The 21,325-nt window shown below is 57.0% G+C and overlaps 1 protein-coding gene across 2 annotated transcripts in view; it reads right to left on the bottom strand.

Moving 5' to 3' along the window:
- Positions 1–8,472, bottom strand: part of Nfam1 (NFAT activating protein with ITAM motif 1) — a 26,131-nt gene extending 17,659 nt beyond the window's left edge. For both annotated transcript variants that reach the window (XM_013024838.1, XM_013024839.1), the window contains exon 1: positions 8,312–8,472. In XM_013024838.1, coding sequence (XP_012880292.1) covers positions 8,312–8,429 — 118 coding nt within the window. In that variant the 5' untranslated portion in view covers positions 8,430–8,472. The remainder of the gene's footprint in view (positions 1–8,311) is intronic.
- Between the last annotated feature and the right edge of the window lie 12,853 nt (positions 8,473–21,325).

Here is a 21,325-nt window from a genome sequence, read left to right as displayed (position 1 = left end):
AAAAAAAAAAAAAAAGAAGTACAGCATCTGCTTAGCAAATATGAAGCTCAAATCCCAGTCAGGCCACAAAAATAGAGAGAGGAAAAAGTCAGAGACAGAGACCCAGAGAGAATGAACTACAAATGCCTGAGCGCACAGCCTGACCAATCCACCCCCCAGCATCAAGGCCCCCTGAACTCTGGCCCCTCCCCACCCCTCTTCTCCATCTCCTCACTGGCCACTCTCTAGCCCTCAGACCTGGTTCAGGAGCTGCTTGTCAGCCGGGAGTCAATGGGGCCTAAGCTTGTCAGGGTTTCCTCTGGGAGGGCCGTGGCCAAAGTTACCAGGAAAGCAGCTGTACCTCCACCCTGGGGCCTCTGCTCCTCCTCATGGGTCTGAGGGGTGACTCCAGGATGAGGACAGGGTGGACACTGTCAGCACCCCAAAGCCACCTTCCTGCCTGTTCTGGCTGGAAGATATTCATCCGAGGGTCTTCTTGAAAAGTTCTCTCCATTTAGCAGATCCTTTTAGAAAAGGATGGGATCCTTTTCCATCAGTCATGGCAGCCAGTCAAGGCATCAGGCCAAGGCCCAGGAGCGGAGGGGGAACTGCAGTGACAGGCCAACCATGGGGCCCGCCCCCCCCCACTCTACTATCCTCTCGTGGCAGAGAATCAACACTGAAGAATCTAGGCCATGAAGCTGTCCAGATCCTCTCTTCCCAAGACACTCCTTTTGGGGTTCAGGCTATGGGGAGGGTCCCACCTGCCTCCTCTGCTCCAGCTGGCTGCAGATCAGAAATCCATGCCAGCTGTGAAGCCTCCATTATCATTTATTTCCGCACTCAGGGAGGATGGCAGGCCCGATCCTGGTCCTTGAGGCCCTCGCTGCCCAACCAGCACGTCCACGTGACCGAGGCTGTGGCCACAGTCTGTCTGGACAGGCAGGGGAGGGGCATGCTGGTGACCTGGGCATCCAGAGGGCATCCCAAGCAGGAAGGGGAGGAGCCTGGCCGGAAGCCTGCCCTGGCTGGGGATGGCATGGGCTCTGTGTCAGGTCACACCCTGACTCCACAGACAAAATGCCAGAGGGTCCCAGAGGCCCAGGGCCATAGGCTTCCCCAGGCGGGGTCGGGGGGGAGGGAGATGGGGGGGATGCAGGTTTGCAGGTTTGGAGACTGGCTGGACCAAGGAAGGGAGGGGGAGCCAGGGCCGGGCTCCGAGCAGCAGCCACGGGCAGAGCCAAGCGCCATGGGGCGTTGGCAGGGATGTAAATGGAGGCTCTAGGCACTGTGACCACAGGCACTAGACATGGGTTTTGTTAGACCTTGGTGGTGGTTACAGATTTGCAGTCTGAGCACGGACAAGTGGCTTCAGGGCTCCAAGACAGGGAGCCATTGCTTTGGCTTGTGTGTCCCCCACAGGACCACGTGGCCAGGGTCAGGAACTGGCCGGGCCGCTTCTGTGATTCAGCTCATGTAACCATCTAGAGGAACAAATTCCAGGCAGAGGATGTGGGGGACCCTGGACCCCTGGCGCTGAGGAGATGGGGGTGACAGGGAAGCAAGGTCCACTAGCACCCCACAGCCCCTCTACCACTAAAAACTCTACAAGCCAGGCAAGGCCCTGCCTTCCCGTCTCCACCCCAGGGAGATATGGGAAAGGCCCAGAAGGGGCTGAGTGGACAGGTGCCTGCAGCCACGGCTCACAGCTGTCACCCCAGCCAGGTGTGAGGAGCACAGTTTAAGGATAGCCGGGGTAGGGAATGTTTATGAAACTCTTATCTCCCATTAACTGGCAAAATGCTAGAAGTGGAGCTGTGGCTCAAGTGGTAGAGCCCTAGCCTTGAACCAAAAAGCTAAAGGACAGCACTTAGGCCCTGAGTTCAGGCCCCCAGTCCTGGTATGGAGTGTGGGGAAGGGCAGGAAGGGCCCAGATGCTTCCAACGGGCCCAGCCCTGCTAAGTCTCCGTGTCTATTTGGCCTCCAAGCTTTTCTTGCCCTCTCCACACAACTGTGAGCGTAGACACCCCAACTGGACAGCCAGGCCAATGCTAAGCCACACCCCCCCACCTTGCAGGGGATTTCAGAGAGGTCCTTCCCTCCATCGCTCAGGTCTCTGCATCTCTAGCTACTGCAGGATGGCCTGTAGCATGGGCAGGAGGTAATGAGGAGAGCCCAGCACCAGATTTCGATCCCAGCTCTCTCACTTTAAATCTTTGCTAGAGGAGCCATAGCTCACACCTGTAATCCTGGTTATTCAAGAGGCTGACATGTGAGGATTTGGTTCAAAGCCAGCCTGAGCAGGAAAGTTTGTAAGACTCTTAGCTACAATTAACCACCAAAAAAGCCTGAAGAGGATCTGTGGATTAAGTAGTAGAGCACCAGCCTTGAATGCAAAAGCTACGGGTCAGTGTCCAGGCCCTGAATTCAAGCCCCAGTACTGGCACAAAAAATAAAACAAAGACTTCGCACAACCTTGGCAGATGGCTTTACTTCTCTGACCCTCGGAGTCCCTTGCCACACAGGAGAGGGCGGCCACTGCCCCTGCTCCAGGACAGCCTGTGGCTCCCGGACCCCGCACAGCGGCCTTGGCCAGTGACCAAGCCAGTCGAGGGCCACAGAAGGCAGAGAGTAAGCGGCCTCTGTCTTCTATGGGAGAAGAAGCTTGGTACATGCTTATTGAAAATGCTCCAATGAGCCTCGTGCTAGTGGCTCATGCCTGTAATAGTAGCCACAAAGGAAGCTAAGATCTAAGGACCACGGTTCAAAGCCAGCCCAGGCAGGCAAAGCTGAGAAACTCTTATCTCCAATTAACTATATATAAAAAAAAAAAAAAAGCTCAGGTACAGTGCAAAGGAAGAAAAAAAGAAAAGGGCAGGGAAGGTGGCTCAGTGGTAGAGCGCTTGCCTTGCATGCATGAGGCCCTGGGTTCGATTACCTAGCACCACATAAGCAGAAAAAGTGGGAGTGGTGCTGTGGCTCAGGTGGTAGAGTGCACGCCTTGAGCTGAAGAGCTGAGGGACAGCGCCCAGGCCCAGAGCTCAGGCCCCACGACCGACAAAGAGAAGAGAAGGAGAAAGAGAGAGAGAGGGAGGGAGGGAGGAAGGAAGGAAGGAAGAAAGGAAGGAAATGAGGGAGGGAGGGAAGGAGGGAGAGGGAGGGAGGGAGAGAAAGGGAGAGAGAGAAAGGGAGAGAGAGGGAGAGAGAAAAGGCTCCAATGAGCACTCAGCCTTCCCTCACCCAGAGCCTCCCTGCCCCCCCCTCCTCCCTCTCCCTCTCCAGCTGCCTGACTTCACGGAAAGCTCTTCAAATCCCCCAGCTCCCGCCTGGACCCGCTTCTCCCCCGCCCCACCACCTCCCTGCAAGAGTGCCAGGCCCCAGATGGGCTGATCAAAAGTATCCACCCTGACTTCGGTCGATTGTAAAGGAAAATGCTTTAATTCTTCACTCCAGAAAAAAAGCCATTCCCACGCTTTTCATCTGAGACCAGGGTGCACCCTCTGATTTCATTCTGGGGTGTCATCAATCTGGGTTGGGGAAGACGCTGCTGGCTTGTCCAGAGTCCCTGCACAAACCCCAAGCGACCGGGCGCTGCAGCCCCAGACAGGCGAGTTGTTCAGAACATGGGCGGGTGGGCAGCCTGGCCGGAAGGCGACCTCAGGCCCGCACCGTCACGGGCTGTGGACAGCCACCCCCTCCCCGTGGCACCCAGAGTGGCAGCGCAGCTCTCAACACCTTGGAATCACAAAGATCCATTCCTACGTGAGCCTGCCTCAGCCTGGCCAGCTGCCTCGGGCCTTGACACCCCTGCCCGCCCGGGTGCCCAGCGGCCAGGGAGCAGAGGGGAGGTGTGGGGGAGCAGAGGGGAGGTGTGGGGGAGCAGAGGGGAGGTGTGGGGGAGCAGAGGGGAGGTGTGGGGGAGCGGAGGGGAGAGCGGAGGGGAGGTGTGGCCAGTGCTCCCGGAGCACTGGAAAGGCAAGCGGCTCTAAGGACTCTCCTGGGCCCTGGGGGACTCAGCCTCTCTCTTTCCAGTCTCCTACCCTCAAAGATGGTGTCAGGGAGGGCGAAGGGGGTCCTAGAGCCCATGGGAATGTACTAAGGGCCCTAAATTGGGAGGAGGGGCACTTGTGTACTGGGGCTTGAACTCTGGGCCTGGGCGCTGTCCCTAAGCTCTTTAGCTCAAGGCAAGCGCTCTACCGCTTGAGCCACAGCACCACTTCCGGTTTTCTAGTGCTTTATTGGCAATAAGAGTTTCATGGAGGGGCTGGGAAGGTGGCTCAGTGGTAGAGCGCTTGCCTTGCATGCTCGAGGCCCTGGGTTCGATTCCTCAGCACCACATAAGAAGAAAAAAGCCGGAAGTGGCACTGTGGCTCAAGTGGTAGAGTGCTAGCCTTGAGCTGAAGAGCTGAGGGACAGCACTCAGGCCCAGAGTTCAGGCCCCACAACGGGACCCAAAAAAAAAAAAAAGAGTTTCATGGACTTTCCTGCCCGGGCTGGCTTTGAACTGTGATCCTCAGATCTCAGCCTCCTGAGTAGCTAGGATGACAGGTGTGAGCCACAGCACCTGACAGGGCTCTGATTCTTGACCCAGAATGAGGGTGGGTGCCATGGAGCAGGAGAGGAGCAGACCCCATGGTGCCCCCTTTCATCCGGGGACAGATGCCCACCTAAAATCCTTGACCCGCCCCTGGGGAGGGAGGGACTGAAGGAGCTGGAAAATGTGGAGGGGGAACCCCACGGGGGGGGGCCTCAGGGGAGGGAACCCTCGAACTGGACTATTGTTTTCTTTTCATTCTGATTCTTGGGCTCCCCTCTCCTCCCCCTATAGAAATGAGACAGGCTCACTGCAGAAATCCTGGAACCACAGGAAGGATCAAGAAGAAAGGCAGACTTTCAAGGCAGTTCACCACCCTGACTGAGCAGCTGGGAACATTTTTGATGTCTTTTTTCCCCTGTCTCTTTATGGAGCTGAACTCCGAAGGAAGAAAGGAGTGGGAGGCAGCCAGGTGTGCGTGGGGTGGGGGCGGGAGGGGGATGGAAGCAGCGAGAGCTCTTGGGGGGAAGCTTCTAGAAGTCGACACAGGGCACTGAGTTAGGGCAGAGTTGAGAGGAAGGGTTTATGGCTGCGGGTAGGCAGGGGGGGCGGGGGGGGCAGAGGCCAAGGTGCAGAGGTCTGCAGACGGAGCCCAGCCGTGGCTTTTAAATTGGGAAGTGGCAAATGACAGCTGCATGTGAGAAAGAAATACTAGAGGTCCAATCAGTCTTCCTCACTGCCCGAAGCCCTGCAGGGCCAGCGCTCTACCATTTGAGCCACAGCTCCACGTCTGGTTTTCTAGTGATTAATGGGAGATAAGAGTCTCAGGGACTTTGCTGCCCCGGCTGGCTTTGAACCTCAATCCTCGGATTTCAGCCTTCTGAGTAGCTGGGATTACAGGCTTGAGGCATGAGTGCCCGGTTCTTCCAACTCCCTTTTTTTTTTTTTGTCGGTCGTGGGGCTTGAACTCTGGGCCTGGGCGCTGTCCCTCAGCTCTTCAGCTCAAGGCGAGCGCTCTACCACTTGAGCTACAGCGCCACTTCCGGTTTTCTGGTGGTTTATTGGAGATAGGAGTCTCAAGGTCTCTCCTGCCCGGGGTGGCTTTGAGCCGCGATCCTCAGATCTCAGCCTCCTGAGTAGCTAGGATGACAGGCGTGAGCCACCAGCGCCCGGCTGTTCCAACTCCTTTTAAACACAGCTGCTCATAGCTGCCAACATCTCTCAGTCCTGAGGACCTGTGCCAGATCTCAGCCATCCCGGCTCCCCCGTCTTGGCCTCCCTGCAAATCCTACCCTCAGACACAAGCTCTGGATTGCCCCCTCCTCCCCGCTCCTCCTCTTCCTCCACATTGAAGGCTCTGATAAGAGAAGCCACTGGGTGTTAGCTGTGCCTCCCCCTGATTCCGATCTTGACCCCTGACCCCTGTAGTCTCCTCGGATTACCTTTGCTCTGTTTGCCAGCTCTGACGTTTCTCCCTTGTTTTTTTTTTTCTTTTCTTGCCAGTCCTGGGGCTTGAATTCTGGGCCTGGACGCTGTCTCTGAGCCATTTCATTTAAGGTTAGCGCTCTACCATTTGAGCCACAGCTCCACTTCTGGCTTTTTGCTGGTTAATTGGAGATAAGAGTCTCACGGACTTTCCTGCCAGGCTGGCTTTGAACTGTGATCCTCAGATCTCAGCCTCCTGAGTAGCTAGGATTCCAGGCGTGAGCCGCTGGCGCCTGGGTAGCTTTTCTGAACTGCTGGGCTCACAGCTTGGGTCCCGGCTCCACCCACAGCCTCACCTGGCCCAGGTGGTCTTAGTCACACCCCTAATGTCTCTCAGAGCCCCAGGTGGATCCTCTGGAGTGGGGTGGGTGGAGATTGGGGGTCCCAGGGCTGGGAGAGGGCAGAGGGCACCACGTGGAAGACAGCCCGAGTGTGGCCTTGGCCGACAGCTTGGATGTCGCAGGTGAACGCCGCCAGGAGGGACAACGCTTTCTAGGCCAAGGGAGCAGCAGGAACCGAGCAAGGTCCAGGGGAGGTGTGGAAGCTTCCAGAAGCTTGAAAGTCGGTGTGGCCATGGGATAGGAAGCAGAGAGGAAAGGCAGCCCAGGTGGGAAGTGCCCTAGCAAGGGTGGGCTGTGTGGGCAAGGACGCAGGGGGCATGTGCGTTGCCGGCCCCCTAGCTGCTGGGGAGCAGGCTCAGTGTGTGCTCAGAGCGGCTATCAGAAAAGTGCCTTTGGGCCCCGTGGTCCTCACTCTGCGTCTTGTGGCAGTCCCAGGAAGAGGAGGGCTCGGTGAACTTCGGTGGGGACACAGACCCCGCCAGGAGCAGCAGTGCCTGCCTGTAAAGCAGCACCAGGGAGGCAGAAGCAGGACATTGAGTTAAGGCTGACCTGGACTACGTAAAGCAGCACCGGGGAGGCAGAAGCAGGACATTGAGTTAAGGCTGACCTGGACTACGTAAAGCAGCACCGGGGAGGCAGAAGCAGGACATTGAGTTAAGGCTGACCTGGACTACGTAAAGCAGCACCGGGGAGGTAGAAGCAGGACATTGAGTTAAGGCTGACCTGGACTACGTAAAGCAGCACCGGGGAGGCAACATTGAGTTAAGGCTGACCTGGACTACGTAAAGCAGCACCGGGGAGGCAGAAGCAGGACATTGAGTTAAGGCTGACCTGGACTACGTAAAGCAGGAGCGTGGCGGGGGAGGGGGGTGCTTTCTTCTCTTGTGAAAGCGCAGAGGCATGTCTCTTCAGTAGAGCATTTGTTGCAATACTGGGCAGAAAGGGGAAAAAAATCTGTTTTTGTTTGTAATTCTCTAGATTACAAAAGAGCTTCTTCTCCGCAGCCTGTGTCTGGCTGGGCTGGGTGTCAAGTAGTCAGCAGGGAGGGGAGGGGAGAGGGGCCAGGCGGAGAAATGACGGAGAAGTTCAGAGGACTGAGTGGAAGCTTGAGCACTCTGTCAGCAGCCAGCGCCATTCCGCTGCCCTGCCCGCCGCTGCCCTGCGCTCAGCCCCCGGGGTGCCCAGGGGTCAAGGAGCCAAGTCGAGGAATACTGGTGGCTCATGCTTGTAATCCTGGCCACGCTGAAGGCCGACATCTGAGGTGGTGGTTCGAAGCCAACCCAGGCAGAAAAGTCCATGAGACCCTGAACTCCAATTCACCAGCGAATAAAGCAAATTGGAGCGGTGGCTCAAGGGGTAGAGCACTAGCCTTGAGCAAAACAGGCTCAGGGGCAGTGCCCAGGATCTGAGTTCAAGACACAGAAAAGAAAAGAAAAGCCAGGTGCCGGTGGTTCACATCTATAATCGTAGCTACTCAGGAGGCTGAGATCTGAGCATCACAGTTCAAAGTCAGCCGGGGCAGGAAAGTCCGTGAGACTGATCTCCAGTGAACCACCAAAAAAACAGAAGTGGCACTGTGGCTCAAATGGTAGAGCGCTCGCCTTGAGCTGAAGAGCTGAGGGACAGCGGCGCCCAGGCCCAGAGTTCAAGCCCCACGACTGACAAAAAAAAAAAAAGCTCACCCCAGCACCCCGTGGCTCTGACATCTGCCAGATTCGATGTCACGTGAGAGCCCTGGACGGCAGGCTGTTCCCCTTGGATGCCAGCCACCCATGACCCACCCTCCTCATTTGGGGGTCCAGCAGCCAGGCCCTGCTGGGGTGGGAATGGGGCCCTGCCGGGGGAGGGGCACCCCTTCAAAAGCCACAGTAGCTAATACTTCCTGGGTCCCATCCCCGAAGCCTTGCCCTGTGCGGTCCACAAGGTTCAAAGAACAGCGGGGCCAAGCGAGGGAGGGCCAGGATGCACGTACCTGCCAGCTGCAGAGCCCAGGACGCCAGGAGCCAGCCGGGCAGCCCTGAGGCCCGCAGGCAGCCCGGCCAGCTCCGGAGGCCCGCAGGGGGCCCAGAGCGGGGAGGACAGCTCTCCATCCGGAGGCCCCTGCTCCTGGACACGCCACAGCCCCTCCTTCCTCCTCAGCTCCCAGGAGGGGACAGCCCGGCTGGTGGCCACAGTTCCCCTTTGTGTCCCCACAAACTCCTCCCTGGCCACCTTCTGCTTCCTCAAGGCCGTCCGGTCTCCTCCTCCCCCAAACCTCTCACCTCCTTCTCTCAAATAGGGGGATGGGGGTGGTCCAGGAGACATCTCCTCAGCCCACTTCAAATATCACTGAGGGCCAGGTACCGTGGTGCACGCCTGTAATCCCAACTAACTCAGGAGGCTGAGATCTGAAGATCAAGGTTCAAAGCCAACCTTGGGCAGGAAAGTCTGTGAGATTGTTTTTTTGGAGTTGGTCCTGGGGCTTGAACTCAGGGCCTGGGTGCTGTCCCTGAGCTCTTTTGCCCAAGGCTAGTTAGTGCTCTACCACTTTGAGCCACAGCTCCACTCCCAATTTTTGAGTGGTTCATTGGAGATAAGAGTCTCACAGGGACCTCTCTGCCCAGGCTGGCTTCAAACCTGATCCTCAGATCTCAGCCTCCTGAATAGCTAGGATTATAGACGTGAACCACCAGCACCTGGCTTGTGAGACTCTTACCTCCAAATAACCAGCAAAAAGGCCAGAAGTGGAGCTATGGCTCAAGTGGTAGAGCACCAGCTGTGAGCACAAAAGGTTATGGACAGGTCCCAGGCCCTGAGTTCAAACCCTAGGATGTGCACGCACGCACACACGCACGCACACAATCACACTCGCATGCACACACAGGCCACTATTCCTGTGACTTCCCTAAACCTCAGCTCAGCCCATCCCCCCAACCGTGAGACACTGCTGCTTCCCCACCCCCCTCCCGGCTCAGCCTTCTGCTTCTGCCCTGGCTCTGAGCAAGAGTAAGCAGCAGAGTCGACTTCCAGCCCAGCCCCCAGAGGCGGCTAAATGCCAGGCTGCTGAGAAGTGGAGCCGTCGGTCTCCGCACGCACGTGTGCCGGGCCTGCACCTGCCCAGGCGCCAGCTCGCGGCTCCTGCTGCTGGTGCCGGTGCTGGCTCTGCTCTGCCTCCCAGGTGACAACCCGCAGCCGCAGCGGACTCAGCTCCCGAGGAGCCTGGATCAGGCCTGTCCACACCTCCCTCCTCGTGGCTCCTGCCATGGCTTGGTGCCAGGTGCAGGGAGTTGCACCAGTGGTGGAATGAGAACATGAGATGAGGGCCTTCCTTCCACGCCTCCCTGTGCAGTCTTGCAGCCAGGCTCCGTGCGCTGTCCAGAGTCCAGGCCTGGGCAGGGGACACATGCCACTGCAAAGGGTACGACTGCAAAAGGGAAGCGAGGTGCTGAGTGGCTAGGCAGCCACACGGGAGGCTGGGGAGGCCTGGGAACCGAGTCCCGCAGGCCCGGGCTGTGTGCACATGACCTGGAGTCCCAACTGGTCTCGGAAACCCACATGATCAGCCAGGCGTGGTGACTCACACCTGTCATCTTCTCAGGAGGCTGAGATCTGAGGATCGCAGTTGAAATCCAGCCCAAGCAGGAAAGTCCGTGAGACTCTAATCTCCAATAAACCGCCAGAAAACCGGAAGTGGCGCTGTGGCTCAAGAGGTAAAGCACTCGCCTTGAGCTGGAGAGCTGAGGGACAGCGCCCAGGCCCAGAGTTCAAGCCCATGACCAGCCAAAAAAGAAAAAGAAAGAAAAAAGAAACCCACGTGATCCACACTGCAGCTCGGCACACTTAGAAAATCCCCTGTGCGCTCAGGCCGCCCTCCCTACCTCCCTCTGCCCAACCCACACACCCTCCCCCCCCACCCGGTGCCCCGTGGCCGTCCAGCTGTGGACTGGCTGGGCCGGATGCCATTTAGCTTTCCTGCCCCAGGGCCAGACCTTAGAGGCTGAGTCTGCTGGCCCGAGTCCATCCATCCATCCATCCATCCATCCTTCACTGCTAGCCCCTCCCCCCCCCACTGCTCCCAGAGGAGGCAGAAGAGGGAGGCCGTGCACCTGGAGGGGCGAAGCATGGCTGCCCCCGTCCCTCAGCTTCAGCTGCTAAACCATCCCATCCACCCTGACTCTTCTAGGAGGCAGAGCTATTTCCATTGTAGTCAGGGAAACTGAGACTCGAGAAGGAGAAGAACCCAGGGTGAAGGAAGGAAGCACCCAGGAGGACTTCTTGGAGGGGGTGGCAGCGGAAGGGGAGGAGGCGGAGCTCAGCTGTGCCCAGCGAGCCAGACCTCCGGGCACGCAGACTAAAACAGGAAGGGCTGCAGGCCATGGCCTGAACATTCATTGATTTACTTATTTAGTGTTGGTCGTGGGGCCTGAACTCTGGGCCTGGGCGCTGTCCCTCAGCTCTTCAGCTCAAGACTAGCGCTCTACCACTTGAGCCACAGCGCCACTTCCGGTTTTCTGGTGGTTCATTAGAGAAGAGTCTCACGGGCTTTCTGGCCCGGGCTGGCTTTGAACCGTGATGCTCAGCTCTCAGCCTCCTCAGTAGCTAGGGTGACAGGCGTGACTCCTGGCGCCTGGCTGTGAACATCTATTAAGTGCCTTCTGGGTGCCTTTCCCACAGTACTGGGGTGGCGGCAGGTTCACAGGAAGCGCTAGTGCTGGGGGTGGGGACCCCTCAGCTTCGGTCCAGGCTCTTCCAGGCAGGGGTGGGGGCGGCTGGCGGTGAGAGCAGAGCAGTCCGCACTGCCCAGAGCCCAGAGGCCCCCTGTGCCCTCCTCCCTCTCCCTCGGCACCCCCACAGTGGGGAAGGCAGCCCATCTAGGACCCCCAGTTTTGTATTTGGGGGTCCCCTTCCTATCCTGTATAGCAGCCCTCAGTTGGGGGTGCTGACCACTGGGCCAACATGCTTGATCTGACCCCTGCCCACCACAGGCCAGGCGGGGACCAACCCTGAGCTGACCTCTAGCTGAGCTGGCCCTCGGTGGAACAGCTCCTTTCCTGGGGCAGGGAAGCCCATCCGGAAGTCACCACCCTGCCACCCCGCACGTGGGTGGGAGGGGCCTTCTCTGGGCAGGAAGCTACCCTGTGTTTTGCTGATGTGTGTGTGTGTGTGTTGGGGCCAGTACAGTGGCTTGAATTCAGAGCTTCACATTCTTACTTGGCTTTCTTTTTTTTTTTTTTGGCTCAAGGCTTGAAACACACCTCTAAACCCAGCTTTACTTCTTGCTGGTTTATTGGAGTTAAGACTCTCATGGACTTTTCTTCCCTGGCTGGCTTCAAACAGTGGTCCTCAGATCTCAGCCTCCTGAGCTGTTAGGATTTCAAGTGTGAGCCTGAGCGCCGGCTTTTCTGCTGTTTCTTAGGCATTCATCTCAGATGGGGTTCTAAAGGACAAGCTCCCTGTGGAGGTATATCATTGCCCCTAATTTATAGCCAAGAAAACTGAGTTCAGAGGGCACAAGCCACTTACCCCAGGCCACACAGCAAGGGCTCATCAAGACAAGGACTGGGGCTCCCGGGATGCACCCCTGCAGCCCAGATGATTCTTTAGACAGGACAATGGGCATGCCCTCATCTTAGATTCAGAAAAACAGGGTGCCAGGCACTGGCGGTTCACACATGTCATTCTAGCTACTCAGGAGGCTGAGATCTGAGGATCTTGATCCAAAACCAGCCTGGACAGGAAAGTCTATGAGACTCTTACCTCCAATTAACCAGCAAAAGAAGAAGAAAGAAAGGAGGAAGAAGGAGAGGAGAAAGAGGAGGAAGAGAAGGAGAAGGACGAAAAGGTGGAGAAGGAAGAAGGGGAGGAAGAGGAGGAGGAGGAGGATAGAGAAGGAAGGAAGGAAGGAAGGAAGGGAAAGAGAGAGAAAGAAAGAGAAGAGGAGAAGGAGAAGAGGAGGAGGAGGAGGAGAAAGAGGAGGAGGAGGAGGAGGCGGTGGTGGAGGAGGGGAGCTGTGGCTCAGGTGGTAGAGTGCCAGCCTTGAGCAAAAAAAGCCAAGAGAGTGTGAGGGCCTGAATGCAAGCCCTTGTACTGGCACGAAAGGAAAGGAAAGGAGAAAATGGGCTGCGGAGATTCAAAGGGGTCAGAGACTCAGCGGGTGGCCCCAGAGCCCGTTCCTGCAGGACACAGGACAAGCCTTTCTCCTCCGGGCCCTGGTGGCTCAGGCCTGCTACTTGTTACCCTGAAGATCACGAGAAATAACAACCAGGAAATAGACAAAGCTAGCATCCTCCTCGACACTGGCAGGCTCACCCTGGGTTCTCCTCTGTGTCCCTGACCTGGAAGCTGAGGGTCCTGAGGAGCAGGTGTCAGAACCTCCAGGAGCTGGGGGTCCCGGGGAGGCCTCAGAGCCACAGGTCCGAGCCGGCACCTGCTACCCGGCCCGCTGGACAGCCGGGTTGTCCTGGGCCGCTGGCGCCACCTGGTGGCTGATGTGGGAACCCCCCCACAGCAACTTCCTCCCCTCCAGGGGGGAAGCCACGGGCCACCCCCTCCTGAGCTCAGGCCTGGGCCTGATTGACGGCCGGGCCTCCGTGGAATCAGAAGTTTGGGGCCACCGAGCCCTGAACATTCTGGGCGCTGTGGGAGCAGGGGCGCTAGGCGGGGTCTCTGCCATGGGCCTTTCCCTCTCCAGTGGGGAGGAGGTGTTCCAGTCCCATCCTTTCTGGGCAGCAGGGCTCCCCAGGGCGGCTCAGCCAATTAAGGAAACAATTAGCCTCCCCTCAGGTGATGTCAGGCTGGCTTTATCGCCACAGTTCTCTGGTTCCTTGGGACACGTGTGCGCGCACGCGCATGTGTGTGTGCATGTGTATGTGTATGTGTGTGAGAGAGAGAGCACTAATTATGCAGACTCCTGACTCCAGCTCAGAGATTCTGCTCCACCAGGTTTTGTGTGTGTGCATTCATGTGTGCATGTATGTGCGCGTTGACACGCGCTTGCTGGGGTGTTTTGGCAGAACCTGGCCCTTGCATTGGAGCCCACCCCTCCCCCAGCCACGGCGGCCCTCCTCCTCTCCCTCTCCCTGGGAAGGTGGGTGGGTTGGGGTCCTAGGAAAAGGTCCACTTGTCCTTTGAATCCCAGCCTTGTCTCCCAGGCCTCGCAGAGCCTGTTACTTATCAGTGACTCGGAGGTGGCTTTTGATCCTTACAAGGTGCTGATAGAAAGGCAGACAGACATCCTGCCTTGGTCTCTGGTCAGCCTGTCCCCTGAGGAGGCCCTGTCACAGAGCGGGAGCCAGGTATCGCCTAGAGAAGGTGTGGCTCCAGGGGTAGAGAAAAACACAAGTGTAAGGCCCTGAGTTTAAGACCCAGTATCAGCAGCAAAGAGGTGGGGGCAGGAGGCGAGGGAGGGAGAGAGGGAAAACACACCCAGGAGTGTTGGAGGAGAGGCTGGGACGTCTGGTCTAGTCTAAGACTAAGGGGGGGGGCTGTCCTCCTCAGCCCCTCTTCTAATGCAAAGCCAGGGTGCGCCCGGCTCTGCTGCCCCGGGGCCCCACTCCGCCCCGCCATCTGCTGGCCTCAGGAAGATGGGATCTACGTAGAACACGGCCGCCCCTCAGCCTCCTGCCCTGAGCCAGGGGATGGGGTCTCAGTGCTTGGCCTTGGAGAGGGCATGAGGCTCCTTGTCCAGCCTTGGCCCTGTAATCCCACCCTGGCCCACCAGAGGCTGTGCATGAGGAGGAGGCGCAAGGGGAAAGGCTGTGTGTCTCCTGCCAGCTCTGGGCATGGGTCCAGCCTCGCTGCTACACCTGGGCCGGGACGGGGAAATTGCTTTGCTCAGCCAGGGGGGCGGGGGGGCGGGGGCTGCACCCAGTGTCCTCCACAGCAGGCTCACAAGCAGCCTGTGCTGGCCTTGGGGTGTCGCCTCCCCCGTGGCAGGCTCCTCACCTGCTCCACCTCCGGCAATCCCATTTCCCAGGGAATGGTGGCCCTGGCTTCGCAGGTGCGCAGACCCAAGCACTTCTCTTCCTGAATGGATGCGTGAGTGGCTGAGCAAATGAATGGCCGGATGGGCGGATGGATGAACAGGTGGATCAGTAGATGGAAGAGTGGGTGGATGGAGGAGAACGGACAGAAGAAGCCCTTTGGGGAACTCTTCTCCCCTTAACTCAGGAAAAGGACACCTGAGTGGATTCTAATCAAATCAAGAGCAGATCACCGGGCCTTTGGCCGTCAACCTGGACCCAGTAGATGGAAAACCCGGAAGCAGCAGGCAAACAGCCCCAGATCTGCGATCTTCCTTCCCTTCCATCCTACAGGTGTTAGCTGTCCAGAGCGGAGCACCCAGAACCTCAGAAAAAGAAGCCCCTGCCCTGAGCCCGCCCACTCTGTGGGGGAGGCCGGGAAAGGGAGAGGCAGGGAGGGCAGGAGGTGGGGGGCAGGCTGCTCAGGGGAGCAGACAAGGGCTCTGGGGAAGGAGGGGCTCCCTGCTGCGGCCCCTCCCTCCATGGCTTGGCCCCGCCCCCAGCACCACCTGCTGATTCCCTGCCCAAGTGCCTTTTGCCAGCGCCTCCCCGGCCCTGGGTGGATGGGTCCCGTCCCCCATCTGTGAGCCCCATCAGGTCTCCACCCAGAATCCCCTTCTCCAGGTGGAGACATGCGGGTGCATTGGGCTTCGACCCTTCCCCGCAGAGCAACCCCCGCCTCCAGCTCTTTCTGACCAGATGCCACTGGACACTCCGGTCTTGACAGATGTCTCCCCCATGTGTTTTGGGGTCATTCCAGCTTGGAGCTAAGGAGACCCTGTGCGGCGTCCCTTCCTTCCACCGGGGCTCTGGGGCTTTGGTGGCAGCCGCAATGCTGGCCAGGGGTGCCCCCCAGGTGCCAAGACCTGGGCAGAGTGGCCCTTGGGGACAGGGGCTGGGTTAAAGGGCGCCTCCCCTTCCCCTTCCCGCCACCCTCAATCCAAGCCCTTGCACCCTTGCTTCTTTGATCTGGAAAAAGTCCTCACCAGGCTGTGCGATTCAGACTGTGGGGGGCGGTAGGTGAGGAAGCTGGAATAAGGCCAGGGCACCCCCAAGACCCCGTGGTGGGGGAAAGGGGTCTGGGGGGCGGGGAAGGCTGGGAAGTGGGCAGGGGACCAAACTTGCTGATGGGCACCGATGGCACAGCCCTGGGGGAGCACAGCGCTGTCCCCACTTCACAGCGACGGAGCCCCGGGAGAGGCACGGACAGGAAGACATGGCCTCCAGCCCCTCTGCTCACCCCCAGGGCAGAAGAAGCTGGCCGTGGGCTCAGTGGGTCTCTGGGCTGGTGGCTTGGGTGTTTGCCAGAGGCCGTGCGAAGGCCTGCTCCCCAGCTGGCCGCACCGTGGGGGCCGGTGGAGCCCTTAGCTCCACCGTGGGAGGACGGAACATGGATTCTTGGGGCATGGCCAGGAGGGGGCTATGGGGACCTGGTTCCTTTCTTTCTCTTCTGCTTCCCTGCCACCCTGAGGTGAGCAGCTTTCCTCCACCTGCCTACCCGCCATGACGCTCAGCCACGCCCCAAAGCAAGGGAGATCTCCTCAGGCATTTTGTTATAGCAAAACTAAAGCTAACACATGAAGTACCAAGCTCACCCAGTTCTGAAGGACTTCTCATTGCAGAAAGAAACAAAACATAATTACAACACCCCACCTCCCCAATTAGGCACAGCAGTGTCGACGAATTGTTGTTTCATTGTGACAAGAACAGAAATCACACAGTACCGAGCTTCAAAGACAGATGAGTAACATCATCAGCTCAGTACAATCATCCAACGACCCAGACAAGTAGGGCTTTTGTGTCCTAACTGCCTGACCACCTCTCAATAACCCATTCCTTTGTTTGTGCCAGTACTGGGGCTTGAACTCGGCCCGGGTGCCGTCCCTCAGCTCAGAGCTAGAGCTTGAGCCCCAGCACCATGGTTTTTTGTTTGTTTTTGTTTTGCTTTGCTTTTTTGGTAGTTAACTGGAGCTAAGAGGCTCACAGAATTTCCTGCCCAGCCTGGCTTTGAACCTTGATCTTCAGATTGCAGCCTCCTGAGTAGCTAGGATGACAAGTGTGAGCCACAGGTGCCTGGAGCCCAGTCCCAGGCTCATGCGTTGTCTGTTGCCCTTTGGATGAGGATTTTGTAGTGCTCTGTTGGATAGAGAGATTGAAAACTTGGATTCAGTTCCTTTCCTATAGGAGCATGAGGCATGTCGGGGGTTCTCCCCTGGGGGCTGACGGGAAGGTTTATTGGCTGGACCCCAGTCACTTCCTGGCTTTGATATAGGAGTCCATTATGAGTTTTATGTTGTCTTTGTCGATGTCCACATTTCATGCCAAACCAGCAAGAAATTTAAATGCTTTCCCACAGTACCTTTGGGTTTCTTCTTCATTCATTGGCAGGAATGTTCCAGAAGCCATCTGTGCCCTCGGACAGCCAGCAATAACTGAATTCCACATGCATCTAACATTGAGCCACAGAAAATATCCCATAATCCCAAGCTTAAGGCATTCCGCCACCGGTCGTCCCCCCCCCAGCCCCCAGCATATGCATGGCTAGCCCAACACCAGCCAACTGGACTGGAGGAAGAGGGGAGGAAACAGAGGTCAAGATACTTAACCAACTGAGAGTTTTTGTTTTTGTAAACATTATACGTGACCTTGTGAACACTTTGCAATGACTGATTGTAATTCGGTATCATAAAAAACTTTTTACATGGCGTCAGTGGCTCTGCCGGTAATCAGGAGGCTGAGATCGGAGGATCGAAGCCCAAGCCAGCTCAGGCAGGAAAGTCTGTGAGACTCATATCCAATTAACTACCAGAAAACCAGAAGTGGCGCTGTGGCTCAAAATGGTGGAGTGCTAGCTAGCATTGAGTGAAAAAGCTCAGGGACAGCACCCAGAACCTGAGTTCAAGCCCCAGACCAACCAAAAAACAAAAACAGAAGGAAAAAAATCACCACACACAGTTTTTTGTGTATATGCGAGTGCTGGAGTTTAAACTCAGGGCCTTGTGCTCTTACTTTGCTTTTTCAACCAAAGCTGGCACTCCACTATTTGAGCCACAATTCCACTTAAGCTTTTTGGTGGTTAATTGGAAATAAGAGTCTTGGAGACTTTTCTGCTGGTCTGACTTTGAACCACAATCCTCAGATCTCAGCCTCCTGAGCAGCTAAGGTTACAGGCGTGAGCCACAGGTGCCTGGATGAACAAATTTATTTTTACTCAATGCAGAGAAAAAAAAAATTGTTCCTGAAAGTGTTCCCAAAGCCAAGCCCCGGTGGCTCACGCCTGTTATCCTAGCTACTCAAGAGGATGAGATCTGAGGATCACTGTTCGAATCCAGCCCAGGCGGGAACACCCGTGAGACTCTTATCTCCAATAAACCTCCAGAAAACTGGAAGTGGCGCTGTGGCTCAAGTGGTAGAGTGCTCGCCTTGAGCTGAAGAGCTGGGGGACAGCGCCCAGGCCCAGCGTTCAAGCCCCACGACTGACAAAATAAAAGTTCTCAAAGGATGCAGTCACCAAACTCTCTCTTGTTCATCATTTCACTCACGACATCCAGCCTCCCTGCATACACCCCGGTGTGGAGGGGGGAGGTCTGCCTTCAGGACTCCGTCTCAATATGGAGACCGGAGGTCGGGACCTTGGGTAAGTGGTCCAGAATGTCTGACGTTCCCTCCCTGGTTGGGAGACAAGTACATTTGCTTTGGCACAGAAGAGTCTTGTGAGCAGTGGGAGGCCCAGGTGCATGGAGCCCCTCTCCCCATTAGGAGCCAGCCAGGGGCTGGCTCAGTGGTAGAGTGCTTGCCTTGCATGCATGAGGCCCTGGGTTCAATTCCTCAGCACCACATAAGCAGAAAAAGCCGGAAGTGGTGCTGTGGCTCAAGTGGTAGAGTGCTCGTCTTGAGCAAATGAAGCTCAGGGACAGCACCCAGGCCCAGAGTTCAAGCCCCAGGAGTGTCAAAAAAAAAAAAACAATAAAGCCAGCCATTGTGTGGGTGGTGTGTCCCTGGGGGACCTGTTGGGGTGATCCCGGAGCCTGCCTATCTCTGCAGGCAGGAGAAGGGGCATGACTTGTGCATTGATTGGATCTTTCTCTTTCTGTTGGACCCCTCCGGCTCCTCCCGGCTCAGGGTCTTGAGCTCACTCAGCTTACTTGTTCAGCTGGCACTCTACCACTTGAGCCATACCTATTACCCAGTTTTTGTTTGTTTTTTACTGGCTATTTTGGAGATGGAGTATCTCAGCTTTTCTGCCAAAGCTACCCTCACCCCACGATCTTCTAGATCTCAGCCTCCTGAATCGCAAGGATTACAGGCCTGAGCCACCAGCGCCTGGCTGTGAAGGAGCTGTTGGAACCCCTCTCTAAACTGGGCTGTGCTATGGCTCATTAGGAAAATGGGGCCCTGGGGCCCACAGCACCCTGCTTTTGAGCTTGTTCCTGCCCACCCTGGGGGTTCCCTCCCGCTGGCTGGCCAGCAGCTGGACTGAAGAAAGAGAGCCCAGGCGGCTCCCTCTCAGGTCTGATGGATGCCAGAAGACTCCTGTTCCCACAGCGGAGAACTCCAGTCCACACTTTGCCTCCAACTCAATCTGTCGCCTCTCCATCCTGGCATCAAACGTCTGTTTGATCAGCTTTCATCCATTTTCTGGAAATATGGCGATTGAGGGAGGTTCTGAATGGTGTAGAATTTTATCAGCTGCACCCCAGATCCATATCAGGGCAACCAAGAACCTGACACTGGGTGGCTGCCCGACTCCCTGCCAGCCCCTTTAACACCTGTGTCCTGAGGCTGGGCCCCTCTCCTCTGCCAGAGCTGGGGGGGGGGGAGGGAGGAGCAGCTTCTGGCAGAGATAGGGTGCCCTCTGCCCCCCCAGGTCAGCTAGGCAAAAGGGGTGAGACAGGCCTGGGAGGTGAGCTGTGTGTCTCTCTTCTGATGCCCTAGGCTGGTGCCCGGGCCAGCCCCCCTGACTGCCCGCGCCATGGGTGGGCACAGGCTGCGGCGTCTTTAGTAATAAGCTTTCTCATTTGGTAGCAAATCCCAGGCTTAGGAGGCAGTTTTTCAACCCTTTTCTCCCTCAAGTCTCTCACGAACCCCTGGAGGGGGGTGGAGAAGAACACTGAGGGGGAGGGGCTCCCTGGGGGCTGGGCTGGCTGGGACCCCTTGGCAGAGCCCCCCCCCCCGAAACTTCCAGAACCAGAAAGGAGGCAGAAGTCAGCCAGGCCGACAGCAGGGACTGGCGAGGCCAAAGTGAACCCACTTGAGATCCTATGCACTGGCTCCCAACCTGTCAAGAAAAAGCAAATGGCGCCCAACCCAGCTCCTCCCCAGGGCAGGGCCCAGCCTGGCGCTCCTCCGCTCCCTCCCGGGAACTAGGCTGGGATTGCAGAAAGGGGGCATGGGAAGTGGAAAGCCCGCTGGTGGCTCCCGCCTGTCATCCTAGCTACTCAGGAGGCTGAGATCTGAGGATCACTGTTCAGAACCAGCCCGGGCAGGAAAGTCAGTGAGACTCTTACCTCCAATTAACTACTCAGAAAAAGCCAGAAGTGGCCCTGAGGCTCAAGTGGTAAGAGCGCTAGCCTTATGCAAAAGAAGCTGAGGGACTGTGCTCTGGTCCTGAGTTCTAGCCCCAGGACTGGTCAAAACAAAAGCAAGAAGTGGAACTGTGGCTCAGGTGGTAGTATCTCTCCCCCCCCACCCCCCCCCCCGCCTTCCCGCTTCCCCCCAATGGGATGGGGAAGAGAGTGGGGGAGGGCAGAAATAACCCTGCAAAGGGGGGGAGGGACAGCCCTGCAGGGGTAGGGGAGAGAGGGACAGCCGCAGGGGGTCTGGAGGTGACAGAGGAGGCCAGCTGAGGCCAGCATGGCCACCAGGCCAGCACTGAGGCCCCAGGCTTAGAAACACCTGCTGAGGCCGGTGGCTCACACCTGTCATCCCACTACCCAGGAGGCTGAGATTTGAGGATTAATGTTCAAAGCCAGCCTGGAAAGGCTGTGAGACTCACCTACAATTAACCAGCAAGAAGCTAGAACTATGTGGTAGCACGCCTTGAGCAAAGAAGCTCAGCGATAGCACCCAGGTCCTGAGTTCAAGCCTCACAGCTGACAAAAAAAGAAAAAAGAAAAGTCAGCCTGGAGGCAAGGTCCCTGACAAAGCGGGGCTGGCCCCTTCCTCTCAGCCTCTGTCTCATTGGGAGAAGTGGACTGTCTGTCCCTGCATGGGACAAGAGAAGACAACGCTCCAGGCCACTGGACCTGACTTGCTCCTAGGTCTTTTTTTTTTTTCTTTTCTTTTTCTGGAATTTGCAATCCTCCTGCCCCAGCTGGGATTACAGGTGTGTACCACTGCACCTGACATTTAGATCTTATCATTAACTATTGAAGTAGACATATACCCAGAAGTCTATATGACTGTCTTTTGCTGCATTGGCGATTCAAATGAACAGCCTGGCTGAGTGCTGGTGATTACCCCTGTAGTCCTAGCTACTCAGGTGGCTGAGATCTGAGGATGCCCGATCGAAACCAGCCTGGGCTGGAAAATCCATGAGATTCTTATCACCAGTTAATCATCAAAGGCTTTGCACTTCAATCCTTAGATCTCAGCCACCTGAGTAGCTAGGATTATAGGTGTGAGCCACTGGCACCTGAAATCTTCCTTACACAAGACTCACATGTGTTCTATGACTTGAGCCCCGTCTCTGCTTCCAGCTCTGTGGTGGTTAATTAGAGATAAGAGTCTCTCAGATGGGCTGGGAAGGTGGCTCAGTGGTAGAGCGCTTGTGTTGCATGCTTAAGGCCCTGGGTTCGATTCCTCAGCACCACATAAGCAAAAAGAAAAAAGCCGGAAGTGGCGCTGTGGCTCAAGTGGTAGAGCGCTAGCCTTGAGCTGAAGAGCTGAGGGACAGCGCCCAGGCCCAGAGTTCAGGCCCCATGACCGGACCCAAAAAAAAAAAAAAAGAGTCTCTCAGATGTGTCTGCCTGGGCTGTTCTTTGTTG

This window comes from Dipodomys ordii, unplaced genomic scaffold (genome assembly GCF_000151885.1).
Source record: "Dipodomys ordii isolate 6190 unplaced genomic scaffold, Dord_2.0 Scaffold79, whole genome shotgun sequence".
Taxonomy (NCBI): domain Eukaryota; kingdom Metazoa; phylum Chordata; class Mammalia; order Rodentia; family Heteromyidae; genus Dipodomys; species Dipodomys ordii.
The sequence above is the reverse complement of the archived record's forward strand: the minus strand, read 5'-3'. Positions and strand labels throughout refer to the sequence as shown.